A 13,157-nucleotide genomic window follows, 5' to 3' on the forward strand; every position below is an offset into this window, starting at 1 on the left:
GAGGATGTTTTGACTGCGCTGAATTACAATGTTTGTTGTTTCTCACTCTCAATAATTGACATTTGATAGCGACTACTGTAAAAGCGGCCGGGAGGCTGGGGCTGATGCAGAGGTGGGGAGCCGGGCGGTGGGGAGCCCTGCTCGCAGCCCCGGAGCAGTCTGGGGGGCAGGCGGGGGTCCTTGGCCCTTCTCCCCCATGGGGATGGGGTGCGGAGGAGCCGCGGAAACCTCCTGCGGGTGCGCTGCGGGGCAGCTCCCCTCCGGCGGAGCCAGCTCCCCTTGGTGTATGGCTTGGGGTGTCTGTACCCCCCTTGCATTGCTTTTCTGTGTGGGGGAGAAACGCTCGTCCCCCGCGCCCGGACACTCGGGAGCGTTGGGGTCACGTCGGGGCGGGGGGGACAGGACACGCGGTGCCAGCCCCGACCCCAGCCCAAGGGAGGGGACGGGACACGGCTGGTGCATATTGATCCTGCCCGGGCTGTGAGCTCAAAAAGCAGCTTTTAAATTATTTTTGAAAGACCTTTAGATACAAGCACGGTTTGCAAACCTCAAGCCGGGAATTGCTGAAATTACGGGAGGACCACGCACAGCCGGGGAGGTGGCAGGGCAAGCTGGGGGCTGTCGCCGGCGGGTGCGGGGGGCCCGGGCCGGACAAGGAACGCCAGGGACGCGCCAGGTTCAGCCACTCTTCTTTAATGACAACTCGCTGATCTCCGTCAGCTCGTACAGCAAAGGGGAACGCGGACGGGGCGGCGGGCGAGGGGCGGACAGTGCATTTCAGTACTAACTCACGGTTTAGTGCATAACCCTACGGGGACCTGGCGGGTCGGGGTGTCTGTATTCCTCGGCTGGGGTGGTGGGGGGTCTGTCCTCATCCCGACTGGGGGGGGAGCCGCCGCCCGCCCCGCTCCCGCCCCGGCACCGGCCGCGCAGCCGGGGCCGGCGTTAGCGGCCTCGCAAGGGAGGACCTGGGTGCTGGCGAGGTGCTGAACCGGCCGGACAGCGGGGACCGTACGGGAAGTGCAAAAATTAAATGTGGATCTTAATAATAATTAGTATAGAGCAAAAAAGAAAAGAAAAGGGAAAAAAAAGTTGCAGGGCTTGGCTAGCTGTTGTTGGGAGCTAGTCAAGCGAAATGACCGCTTGCTTCGTAGGAAGGAAGGAGCGGAATCAGCGGGGCGAAGACCCCAGGGTGAAGGGGGAGTGCGGGGGGTCGGGAAGCGCCGAGTCCCCCCGGTGCGGTGCCCACTTGGCCCCGCACGGACCGCGGCCACCGCACCAACCACCGGACACCTCCCCGGCCGCCACGCCAGTGAACTCTGCCGGGATGCTACATGGAACTGTCCTCATCCCCCCGGCAGCCTGAAAATGTCCCGAGACCGGCTCGCAGGCGCGGCCGAAGCCCCTCCATCCCCGGCGCCGGGGTCTCGCCGGTGGCCGCGGTCCACGGAGGGGAGCGGGCTGGGTGCGGGGGCGGCTCTACCAGGCTCGGATCCCGTGCAACGTGGAGATCCCCGCGTTCCCCTGCGGGATGGGCGTCTGCACTGAATTCAAGTCCCCTACGCTGAAGTTCATGAAGTTGTTGCCGGCCGCCGAGGGCTGCATGGTCTGCATGGACGGGTAGTTGCAGTTGTAGTTGGCGTTGCAGGCGGGGCTGTTGTAGTTAGTGTACGCGGGGTAGGCGTTATAGCTATAGGGGTTAATGCTGACATTGTACGGTGAACTGTAGGGAGAAGACTCCCCCAGGCAGGGCTTCCCATCGCGCACCAGTACCGGCACCGCTATCCGCCGGGGTGGGGGGATGCCCACCATTTCGAGGGTCTGATCCTGTCTCTGCCTTTTGCATTTATACCTTCGATTCTGGAACCAAATTTTCACCTGGGTGGAGGTGAGCTTTAGGACGTTGGCTAGATGGTCTCTCTCGGGAGCAGAGAGGTATTTCTGCTGCTTGAACCTTCTCTCCAGTTCGTAGACTTGGGCTTGAGAAAAGAGGACGCGAGGTTTCCTCCTTTTCCTCTGTCTGGGGCGCTCGGGATCTTCAAGGTCTCTCTTCTCCTGCTCCAGGCTCTTGTGCAGGGAACACAGTTCTGCAGCAAAATAAGTGGGCAGAAGAAAAAAGGGGAGGAACAAAAAAATGTGCAAAAAAGTAAAACGATGTTCGATAAACCGCAAGCCCCGACTGTTCCCTGGCCTCGGCCCCACAGGCCACTGCAGCGACCCGCTCCTGCGGTAGTGGGCCCGGCCCTGCCCTGCTCCATAAGTACCTCTCTGGCAATTTTCCATCGAGTCTTTTTTCGTTTCTTTCTTTATTTATTTAAAAACAAGGGTACTGCGTGCACTGATTTGAGTTGCGACCGCCTGTGCCATGGTGTGGATTCATCACCTGCAGCCTTTGCAACAAATCCCACCCCGACCCCGTTGGGCAGCGAGTTGGAAATTCGATTTATCGCCTGATTTCTGGGCAAGCTTAAGGCCGTGGCCCTGGTCCCGCTGGGGCAGCCGTGGGGGTCTCTGGACCGGGGTCAGCGGGACGCTCCCCGTGGTGGGTCTGTCCCGCTGCTGCACCGCGGGGTCTGGGAGGGGATGAAGGCGCTTTTGCTCCCCATGCTCTTTCTCCCCCGGGCCCCGAGGCTGGGGGCAGGTGGGGGCCGAGGTCCGACGCGGTGGCCCCCTCCCGCCACCCCTGAGCCGGGGGTCACCTTCCCCCTGCCCTCCCTTTCCCTGGGTTTGGAGCCCAGCAGTGAGCCCCAGGCAGCACCACCGTTACTCGCCGGCTTTACCTTTCTTGTCCACCTTGGTGTCCTTGGCCGAGTCCATTTCCACGTAGCTTTTCACATAGTAGGAGCCAGGGAAGGTGGTGGCAGCCTTGGCCGGGGGTGCCTCGGGCAGCTCCTCCCGCAGGTCGGGCAGGGCCGGGGGCTCGGCGCTGTACGTCTCCTGCTTGAAGGTGGCCAGCATGCAGGACGGGGAGGACAGCGAGGAGAGCTCCATAGAGGCCAGGCCGCTCTGATGCTGTTCCAGGTTCAAAATATCCTTGACTGAGAAGGGTGTCGTTGTCACAGGGCTAGGAAACATTGCGGCGGGGAGCGGGGCAGTGGCCGGAGGCCAGGGTCATGGAAAAGTAGGTGAGGAGCAGCCAACCTGGAGCAGTGGTGGAGCGTGGGCTCATGGAGGGGGCACATAGCATTCCCGCGAGTAGCCTTGACTTGTGCACTGGAGGCAGGTAGGACCAGACCATAAGGGAAGGGAAGGAGGGACTAGGCAGTTTTTGGGTGACTTTAGCTTTCTATTGGCCAACATTGCAGTGATGGTATGAGAGATGCAAAGTTCCATGTCACCTAATATAGTAATACATCTCAAAAACATCTCCACTCATTTAAAGGGGCGGCACTGTATTTATCCAGCTTTTCCCCGCTGAGTTTGTTGATCCATTAAAAACAAAAAAAAAATGCAGAATGGCCTAATGTGTACAAAGCCACTATCTGATGCCATCTATCATACAGTCAGATTAAATAAACAGGCCGGGAGGAAACCATCAACCAAATATGTGCTGATTTCATTTTTTTTTTTTTTTTAAAAGTGAGGAAACGGAGGTTTCGGTTTTAGTATTCTGCAGTATCAGATCGCAGGAACCAGAGAACGGGAATTCACTGTTGTGTGAAGCGCTCTCAGGGGGAAATCCGCGCTTAAGGTTTATACAGATATTCTGAAGCAGCACAATGCCCGCAAAGTCCAGCTGATAGCAGAGACCCCCTAAACAGCCCCTTCCTGGCTTTGGAGGGGGAAATGCTGGTTGGATGTGTGTCCCCCGCCTGTTTTGTAAAGCTTTCCCACAAAAAAACCAGCATTGTCGAGGAAAAAAAACCCCAACCCCCCCAAAATAACCCCAAAACCCGCGGGTTGAAGGCGTTGCAAAATATACAGGGCTTTTGGGGGCAGGAGAGGAGCAAGGCAGAGCAGCCGGGCGCTGGGCTTTGGGAGGCGGGGGCGACCTCCGGGCTGGCCGGGTCCCCGCAGCCCCGGCGGGCGGGCGGCTGCCCCCGGGCCTCGCCATTCACCGGTAGAAGCGGGAGCCGGTTAATTTAACGCGCTTGGAGTTGCTAAAATAAACCTTAGCGGCAAAGTCGCAGGTTGAGGAGGGGCGTTACGGCGCTTTCTGGCTTCGGGGGGCGAGGTGGGGAGTAATAATAGTAAGGGAGGAAGCCTCCTGCGGCGCTCGGCGGCCCGGCTCCGGGGGCACGGGCACCGGCTTGTCCCCGCCGAGCCGGGGACGGTGGAAGATAAGGCAGGGGCCGGGGAGCCGAGCGGAGAAGCCCTGCGGGGATGCGGTGAGTTAGAGGGGGTCCCTCGGGCGGGCCCTGCCCGGGGAGGCCGCGGGGTTCGCAGGGCGAGTTTTTTCCGAATCTTCCTGCAAACGGAGGAAACGCTGCGGGGCGGGTGAAAAGGCGGGCACCTGCCCCAGCTGCCCTGCTTCCCGTGGGGTACCTGCTGCTGTCCCTCCCCCCCCCGAGATTTAGTGTCTCGGCACCCTCGGGCTCCCTTCTGGGGAAGCTGGCTAAGGTGAGGATGCTTTTGCGGGCGGTGCCGTGCTTTCGGTCCCGCTCCCCAGGGACCGTTGGCCGGTGCAGCCGCAGCAGCAGCCCCGCCGCTCGCAGTCCCTCGCCGCAGCCGCCCGCTGGTGCCCGGGGAGCGGTTTGTTCGCAAACCAGATCCACATCTTGCGATGGCAGCTGGAGCGGTTGCTGTACGCGGGGAGGCCTGAAATACCGCTGTTTAACGAGGGGAGGGGGGCGGCCAAGCGGTTGAGCTCCCTGCAGCCTTCCCTGGGAAACAGCTCGGAGGGGCTTTTTCCCGGTTGCAGGGGAAGGGATGAAGTGCCCGAGGAAGGTGGAGGCAGCCTCGGCAGCCCGGCTCGGGAGAGGGGCCTACGGCGGGACTTTGCCGGGTTATCTGCCCTATGCAGCGCCCGGTGGTCTTTCTAACCTTGGTTGCCTCCGTTTTATTACAAGCTAATCGGGATAAGTTGGATCAACACTACAATAACGGAGTGATCCCGATCTCACACACCCCCGGCAAATCCAAACCCGCGGCCGCAGGTTCGCCTGCCTTGGTACCATCCACCTCCCTCGGGACGGGAGAAACGGGCTCCGGTGGTGCTCCCTTCCTCCACCCTGGGCCCAAACGCCCTCCCCAGCCCAGGGGAGCTCGCAGGGCAGCGGCCGCCCGGCGGTGCCCCTCTGCCCGCTGAACCCGGCGGGGAAAGGGCCCGCAGAGCATCCCCGACGGCGGCCCCGCGGCCGGGAGAGCTGCCGCCCCGCGAACCGCTGTGAAGCGAGGACTGACGGGTTTCCTCCAGACCCCCAGTCACACGGCGGCTCCCGATCGATGTGGGCCCGGCTGCAGAGGGTGGAAGTGATTAATTGAACGATAAGCCGGAGCTATCATTTGGAATGTCATTAATGCGTCGGGGAGACATTCATTGGAGACAGACAGCGTTATCTCCGCTTTATCTTCAACAATGCATCACTTTTAATACTGCGGTTTAGAAACAAATGGGGGCTTTAGCCCTAGCCCTTCTCTTCGTGTTTATATTTTTGGAAGGATCACAACTAGTGGGAGTCCCGGGCTCGGCCCCCTGATAAATGAACATTAGCACTTTTTAGAACTACTGTATCAACAAAAAGAGCTGCAGGGCCGCAATAATTGGTGAAAAAGCAAACACTCCGCAAAGAGAGGCCAGGTCTGCTCTGTGTCCGGCTGATTGATGAGTAAGTTACTGACATACAGCAGCTCACGGACTTTCCGGGTCGGGGCTCAGCACCCATTTCCCAACCACCCCCCCACCCCTCTCGGCCTTCTCCCTTGCCCGATGCTCTCCAGCAGCCCGCTGAAGCCAGGCTCCGACTGCAAACGGCGTCTCTGCCGAGGGCAGGCGAGCAGAGGGGACAAAGGCGATCGGTTCACCCTGCTCCGGACCCGGCTTGCAGGGCTGGAGGGGAGGCACCCCCCGCACTCCAAGCTCTCCTACACCGCTTTTACCCTCTGTGTGGTCGCTCTTGATTGCAGGCTAGTGGGTGCGACATTAGAATCGCGTTTAAATATCACCCAAAAAGGAGTAAAGGGAGACAGGACCCCGGAGGAGCGCCCCAAAACACCCTCTCCAGCCCACCCATCCTACACCCAGGCCCCGTGGGTGTACGTGGGGGAGACGGGGTGAGCAAAGCCGGTGCTGTCTTCCTGGCCGTGAGGGGAAGGCAGGGGGTGCCCCGACCCCTCCCGCCAGCTGCAGGTCGCTCTCGCTGCCCCTTCGGAACCGAGCCGGGCCCCCGCACCCAGAAAAGCCCCTGGCGGACGAGAGTTGTCTCCCACACCCGCTCGTTGCTTCTCCTCGGGATTGCTAAATGCGGTTCGTTTGGGTTTAGTTTTCTTCTTTTTTTGGGGTATATTTGGAGGTGGGTGGGGTTTTTTTTAACTTTTCTTGCTGAAAACAAACAAACAAACAAAAAAAAACCCGAAACACCCAAGCTCGCAATTAGCTCCCGGCGAGCACATCCTCTCTTCCTCCAGAGCTTTCGACACCTCGGACTGTTTAGTGAGAGAGAGAGAGATGGAGCCTTTTAAAAAAGTTTTCCTCTTAATCCCAGTCGGTTAAAATGCCCAGGGCCCCCTCCCGCCCTAATTCCCGGCTATCTCCCGAGGACTCTGTTTATACCTCACCAGTAAACGCCGGGGTTTGAAACCTTGTCACTAATTGAGTGCTAACACTTCAGGTGCTATAGATTTGTTAAGAGCCAGTAGTCCAGAAATAGCCTATTAGGATTTCCTTGCGAGAATTTGCGCCAATCTCCCGGTTCCCATCGTGGGCGGCGGGAGCCGCTGGAATCTCGGGATCTCTGAGGGTCCCCGAGGGCTCCCCAAGGGCTTTTGGCCAGTTGCTATTTTGCAAACGATTGGAAAAGGATGCTACCAAACGGCCAGCCTTGGTCGAATAAATTCTTCCGGCGTGATAGCTGGTCTGCGGTGCGCGTCTGCCGTGGCGGGGTCCCCCCGGGGGTCCCGGAGGGGGCCTGGGGGCTGCGGCGGGCGGTTGGGGCTGGGGGAGGGTTTGCTTTCACCCCTCTGGATTTTTGCAGAGGAAAAAGGCTTTGGAGCTGTCCAGGCGCTCCCCTCTGCTGCAGCTAAAGCCTTCTCCTTTTCTTGCTCCCTTTTTTTTTATTCCTCCTCCCCGCCTCTTTTTCTTTCTTCCCTCCCCCCCCCCCCCCTTTTCTTTTCCATCTTTTTATTTTTCCCCCCAGTGCTCCCGAGCAGCCCGCCTTTCCCACCCACCCCGCTCTGCCTCCGGCGCCGGGGCTGCCGGCGGGGACAGCACCCCCGCTCCGCGGCCCTGGCCGCCCTTCCCCGGCCATTGCGCAAGAAAAAGAGCGGTTTGACCTTGGCGAGGGGCCTCGCCTCTGCCCCGTGGTCGCGGCTGCTGCGCCCTGGGCCGGGGGGGCTCCTCCGGGACGGCCCCGCTCTTCGGCGGCGGGGCAGGTGCTGGGCGGCCTCTCCGGTGCCATCCCCGCTGCTCGGCCTCCGGGACTTCTGCCCGCCGCAGGGGGGTCCCGGCTCGTCCCTGCCGGGCCCTTCGGGGACCACCGAGCCCTTGCCCCCCGACAGAGCGGCTGGCGGCGCCGCCGCAGCCGGGCAGGCTGGTGCCAGGGCACAGCACTCGAATGCAGCAGCTCGAAAGCGCCGAAGTGTCTTCCCTTTATTTCAGGACAATTTATGCAAAGCCCGGAATAAGACTGTCCCGTGTTGTTTCGGTTTTGGTACACCCCCCACATCCCCCCTTTTCGGGCAGCACGGGGGGCCGCCCGGGGCATAGCTCGGTCGCCGCTTTCCGCCTCCGCCGGTGACCGGGACGGGGTGACCTGGGCATGGGGGCTTGGATAGCAAATGCCACCGCGGATTTTCCCCTCCTGTCCTGGGCTCCGTGCCTGGAATCTGGCAATGAAGCTGGCTTTTGCACCTCGGGCGCTGGAAGTGGGTTTTCCCCTCTACCCCGCGACTGAAGCGAAAGTTGGAAGCTGGTCAGATAAATGAAAAGTTTTAATTTTACCCTGCCTGTCACTTTTTCTGCCGGTACCTGTGCTGTACTCGCCATCTGGGCTGTCGTCGCCCTTCCCAGCGCCCCTCTCCCAGCACCCGGGCGTTGCAGCACCCCCCGCTATTAACGCTGGCTCCAGCGCCCACCGCTTCTCCGCGCTCGAGTAAAAGCTTTTTAACGCGGCCAGTTAATTACAGAAGTGCTTGTTCGTTATGTTTCCAAGGGGAGCGCGCACAGGGCAGAAGCAATACGGTTGTTTTAGGGACGGGAAAATTAAACGACCGAAGAGAGTTTCACGTTTAGTAAGTGCAACAACGGTTTGACACGCAGGTCCAGTCGCCAGGACGCACCGGTGTGGAGCGATGGTCAAGACAACTGTTTAAAAACCGAAATACCTTCCAGGCACTGTGAGGCGTGGAGTGTTTCGAAGGTCTGCCCTGCCTTCTCCCTCGGAGCTTTGGCACCATTTACCTCCCACGGGGAAAGGTGCCGCCGGCTCCGGCGGGGATGGGAGCGGGCTCGGGGAGGGGGCTGGAGCCGCTGCGGGGTTTCGGGGGGTTGCAGCTTGTCTGTCCGCACGGTGCTTTCCAAAGGAGGTAAAGGTGTGGCTTCTCGGATACTTCCCGCTGGCCGTGCAAATGCGATCCGTCTTGCGATGCCACCGTGCACGTTATGCGCTGCCCGGGGGTCCCGCCGGGCCGGGGGGACCCTGCTCCCCCCCCGGAGCCGGCTCTGCCCTCGGCCGCGCAGCGCGGGGCAGGGGGGCGCAGCCTGCAGGCGCACGTCGGGGCGGGGGTGGCGATGGGGGTGGTGGACCATATTTAACAAGAGACGGTGTCTGGGCTTGATGTGTCTCAAAAATGATTCCCCCTGTCCCCGCGGAGATGCGGGACCGACAGCATTCCCAGCCACCGCCCTGCCCGGGGGTGCCGGCTCTCAGCGCCCCCGGGCTGCGGCAGGTCTGGCCCCGGGGGTCCCGGCAGCGGGACTCAGCTCGGACGCTCGGGGAAAGCCCCTTCCTGACGGCACCGGCTCCGCCGAGACGGGCAGGAGGATGAACCGGGGCGAGTAGAGTTACAGAGCCCTGACCCCCACCTCTGCTCCGGCGAGGGCCCAGCCTGTGACCCACCGCCGGAGAGGCATGAAATCGGCTGCCCCCAGGGCAAGCCGCGGGTCGGGGGTCCCCTGTCCCACCCAGCTGCCCCCCTCCGCTCCCGCGGGGCCTCCGCGGGGTGGGTGGCTCTGCCCTTCCTCGCCCCCCTGCAGAAGGAAGGTGCCTTCCCGGGGCGGCCCCGCTTCTTCTCCCGCACTTGCCGCGATGCAGCTGGGCTGCCTGGGGCGGGGGGGTACGGGCCAGCCGGCCCGGGTCTTACCCCGTCCTGCAAAATGCCCCCCCCGCCCCCAGGGTGGCTGCCGCTCCTAGCGGGAGCGCCGGGCGTCTTCCGGTATTTATTATTAACAAATATTTAAAAAAACCCACAGCAATCCCCCCCCCCCCAAAAAAAAACCCACCCAAAACCAAACACCAAACAAACCAGCAACCAAAAAAAGCCCCCAACTCAACAAAACCCAACAAACAAGAAAAGAAAAGAAAAGAAAAAAAAGAGAGAAAAAAAAAAAGGAATACCCTCCCCTAGCCGGGGATGCTCAGACCCGCTTCCAGTTCTGCCCCGAGACTCGCGGGTTTGGCGGAGCCGGATCGGAGGCGCCAGGAGCGGGGGCTGGGGGGCTGCCCGCTCCCCCGGGGCTCCCCACCGCTCCATCCCCGCAGCAGGACCAGGCTGTTCAGCCGTTCGTTTTCTCGAAGCGGGGAAATGATCCGTCCGTGTTTGTGGCGGTCTGATGGGGAACGAGTTGGTTTCTCCGAAGGGTCCCGTTCCTGCATCCTCTCCCTAAAACTAAAACCCCGCGTGCTCCCGCGGTTTGTTTTGCAGAGAGAAAAAACGGTTGGGAAGAAATCGGTGCGAAATTAAAATATATGTGTGAGAGAGAAACTGGTGAATACACGCGCGAGAAAGAGTTTGCATCACCCTGATGAATATACAATTACTGAACATACAATGTGATGTATTTCAAGTGTATGTCAAGAAAAAAAGGGGTGGAAAGAAACGAAAATCTTCTAAAAGTTCTAGATTTTTACTCTTCCCCCCCGCCCCCTGGGTAAAATTTCCAAGTTTTTTATATCTGCATAAGTCTCTCTAATTTTCAAAGGAAGGTCATATAAATAAAACCAGATCTGCTTTTTTTCTCCCCCAATTTCTGCGTTAATTAATCAGCCCGTTTTTCAGCGGTAGAGGGAAAAGTATCATTTAAACGGCAGCTTTTTTTTTTTTTTTTTTTTTGGAACTCCAGTTATACTGTGAAAAGAAGAAAGGGAGGAAAGGAGGGAGAGTTCCCCTCGGTGCCTGCCTTCCTCCCTGCCAGGTCTGCGCGCTTTGCCGTCCCCTTCCAAGCCCAGGCGCCTTTTCTACTTGTCAATTAAAGAACAAAAAAATCCAAGTGAAACGCACGAAACGTTAAACGCCCTTTTATTTTGCGGATAGGATTTATTTCTTATAGGAATCGGAGGGATTTTCGCTCGGCTCTTGGCGTTTTCTTACCGTTTTGCGCGCTTTGCTCCCGGGCGGTCCTCGGGGGTTACTTTTGGGTTTCGATTGCACCGTACCGTGCGTGCCGGCAGGCTAAAATTAGTGAGAGGAGCCGGCGGGGGCCGGGGCCGCGGCGCTTTGGGGAAGGGGGGATCCGTGGGGAGGGATGAATCCCGAGGAGCTGCCCCGGGGGAAGGGGCTGGCCGTATCCTGGCGTCCTGCAGCCCGTCGGGATGCTCGGGCTGAGGGGCACCGGCGGCTGCAGGGGATGCGGGGAGAGAAGGGGAGACCGGGAACCGGTTACCCCTGCAGCTGGAAAACCCAGCCCTGGGTCTCACCCTTCGGTGTCTCCTGGTCTTGGTTATATCCCTAAGCCTGGGGCTTGGGGCAGACAGGGGTGTCTGGGGCCAGGCGGGCAGCGGGCTTCCTTCAGTGCTGATTTTGTAAACTGGGACAGGGTTCCCAGCCCCTGGGAGTGTTATTGCTGCGCTCAGTCTCCTTGCAGCCTCAGGGCTGTGTGTTTCCACAGCTCTGCAGCTCCAGGGTTACATGTCCCCGGGGCTGCACGTCCCTGGGGCAGCACCTGCTGCAGCTGGAGGGATGAGGGAGCACTGGGGGGGTGCTGAAGAAACATCTCTAAGGCCCATCTTCCAGGCCCTGTCTCTCCAGCTCTCTGAGGCAGTGATTTGGGAAAAGATCCCTGGGGAGGCAGTGCAGCCTTTCGGGGCACCTTCACATTGCATGTCAGAGCCGGAGTCAGAAAAGATCCCTTCCTCCCATTTCTCTTGTTTTTTGACCCTGGCTCATCGCCATTTTAATATACAGCCCTGATCAGAGCTCAAGAGGATATTTCCTCCTCCAGTGTTTCTCTGGGCAAAGAGGCACCAACAGATTTTTTCCATAATGATGAAAACATCTGGCCGTCTCCGAGCTGTCAGGCTCTGCATTGCTTCTTCCCAGATGCCTTTTCCACTCCAACCCTCCGGCCGCCCCAGCGCAGCCCTTCCGTGCCCAGGGCGCTCTCCTGGGACACGCATTCCCCACCTCCAGCTCCAGCTGGGGAATACTCCATGTCCGCACAGGAGGACTGAAACCTCTGGGATCCTCACTGTGGCTCCTTGGGTTTGGAAATGGATTTTAAACCTCTGGGATCCCCACTGTGGCTCCTTGGGTTTGGAAATGGATTTTAGGCACAGCCAGCCTGTGGAGGTGGAAATCTCTATCCTGAAGTATTTTCTGAGGTTTTTCCCTTTGCTGTGTCCAGTGCAAGTTGTTTCACCCACTACCTCCTGTGTAGTTCAGGATGAGGTGCCCCATGGCTTCCAGCCCTCCTGTTTGGCAGAGTCCATCCTGAAAAGAAGGGGTAGAAGTCCTAGCTCTGATCTTCACTGCTCCTGCTGTCAAAACACGCTTTGGTAAAAATGTGCTCTCAGTTTTGTGTGTATTTGAGCCACATTATGCGTCCACTTTGAAGAAGAGGAAAAAGACGGTAAAACCCTTAAAAAGGAATAAAGAAACATGTAAGCCCTGATTCAGTAAGGTCCCAAAGTGCTGGTCAAATTTTAAATATCTGAGTTACCAGGATCACTCATGTGCTTGAAGTATCATAACAGAACTGAGACCCAGACTAGAAACTCTATTACATACTGTAATTTAAAAGGAAAAAAGTCACAAAACTGAACCACTCCTGGAAAGTGAACAAAGGTACATCCAACTGGAATGACTGAAAAAATAAATCTTTCTTAGGTCACAAGAAAACACTCTGAAAGATGCATTTGGCTGCCAGCAGTCAGAGCAGCCTGAGTCTAGGGTGACTCTTAGAATTTCAGAATTTAAAAAGAAAAGGGGGATGTCCTATGTTTAAAAAATATGGCTTTACTTAGCTCCAAAGATGAATAAACAAAGCAAAGGCAAAACCCGAAATGCCTCTAGAGAAAAAAAATGTGTTTAACCACAATTCTAAACTATCCTTTTCCTTCTCCCTCCCTGCTTTTTAAAAAACGGACAAATAGCAGCCAAGCTCAAAACCATTGTGTCATATTCCAGCCTCTCTAGCTTTGCTCTCGTTGATGGCAAAGTTCATAAAGTAACACTAATATTTACAAAATATGAACCTGATCCAGTAGTTCACATTCAGGCAGTGCCCTGCACTGTAGGTGATGGAAGCTGTGGCAAAACGAAATGGAAAATGACTATGGATCTCCTGTCTTGGGAAATTAAATTTCATCAGGGATGTGAAACCTCCGGATCCTTGGCTGTGTAGTGCTGAGATTTTAGGTGTTGGGCAGGAGGAGGCAACGGTCTCATCACTGCTGGTGTAACGCTGTGGTGGAGATCTAATGGAAATAGAGCAGATCCATTTGCTTAGTTGACTCTCTCTGGACTTGTTAGCATTAGCTGGATTAAAGTTCCAGTAGGATAAAATGTCCTGCAGTACAGATTTCTACTCTACGTTTTGATGTGTGTAAATGATGTTGGCTCTG

General features: G+C 58.0%; 2 protein-coding genes and 1 long non-coding RNA gene across 3 annotated transcripts in view; 1 reads left to right on the forward strand and 2 right to left on the reverse strand.

Moving 5' to 3' along the window:
* Positions 1-672: 672 nt before the first annotated feature.
* NKX2-5 (NK2 homeobox 5) lies at positions 673-3,326 on the reverse strand. Its single transcript, XM_005231769.2, has 2 exons — positions 2,781-3,326; positions 673-2,087 (listed from the first exon to the last, which is right to left on the reverse strand). Exons 1-2 carry the CDS (start codon positions 3,073-3,075, stop codon positions 1,480-1,482), a joined length of 903 nt encoding a protein of 300 aa, XP_005231826.1. The 5' UTR covers positions 3,076-3,326; the 3' UTR covers positions 673-1,479.
* An 873-nt stretch (positions 3,327-4,199) lies between these two features.
* Positions 4,200-13,157, forward strand: part of LOC114010579 (uncharacterized) — a 258,400-nt gene continuing 249,442 nt past the window's right edge. The window contains exon 1 of the long non-coding RNA XR_008748366.1: positions 4,200-4,328. This is a non-coding gene — a long non-coding RNA (uncharacterized LOC114010579). The remainder of the gene's footprint in view (positions 4,329-13,157) is intronic.
* Positions 4,836-9,541, reverse strand: LOC129784983 (uncharacterized). The gene is made up of 2 exons (XM_055811752.1): positions 7,432-9,541; positions 4,836-6,585 (listed from the first exon to the last, which is right to left on the reverse strand). The coding sequence occupies exons 1-2, from the start codon at positions 7,860-7,862 to the stop codon at positions 6,102-6,104; spliced, it is 915 nt and encodes a 304-aa protein (XP_055667727.1). The 5' UTR covers positions 7,863-9,541; the 3' UTR covers positions 4,836-6,101.

This window comes from Falco peregrinus, chromosome 8 (genome assembly GCF_023634155.1).
Source record: "Falco peregrinus isolate bFalPer1 chromosome 8, bFalPer1.pri, whole genome shotgun sequence".
Lineage (NCBI taxonomy): Eukaryota > Metazoa > Chordata > Aves > Falconiformes > Falconidae > Falco > Falco peregrinus.

Coding starts and splice junctions, on each gene's coding strand:
- NKX2-5 (XM_005231769.2), bottom strand. CDS start 3,075: ATGTTTCCTAGCCCTGTGACAACGACACCCTTCTCAGTCAAGGATATT. Junction 2,088..2,780: donor CACCAAGGTGGACAAGAAAG/GTAAAGCCGGCG, acceptor ATTTTGCTGCAG/AACTGTGTTCCCTGCACAAG.
- LOC129784983 (XM_055811752.1), bottom strand. CDS start 7,862: ATGCCCCGGGCGGCCCCCCGTGCTGCCCGAAAAGGGGGGATGTGGGGG. Junction 6,586..7,431: donor AGGCGAGGCCCCTCGCCAAG/GTCAAACCGCTC, acceptor CTCACTAAACAG/TCCGAGGTGTCGAAAGCTCT.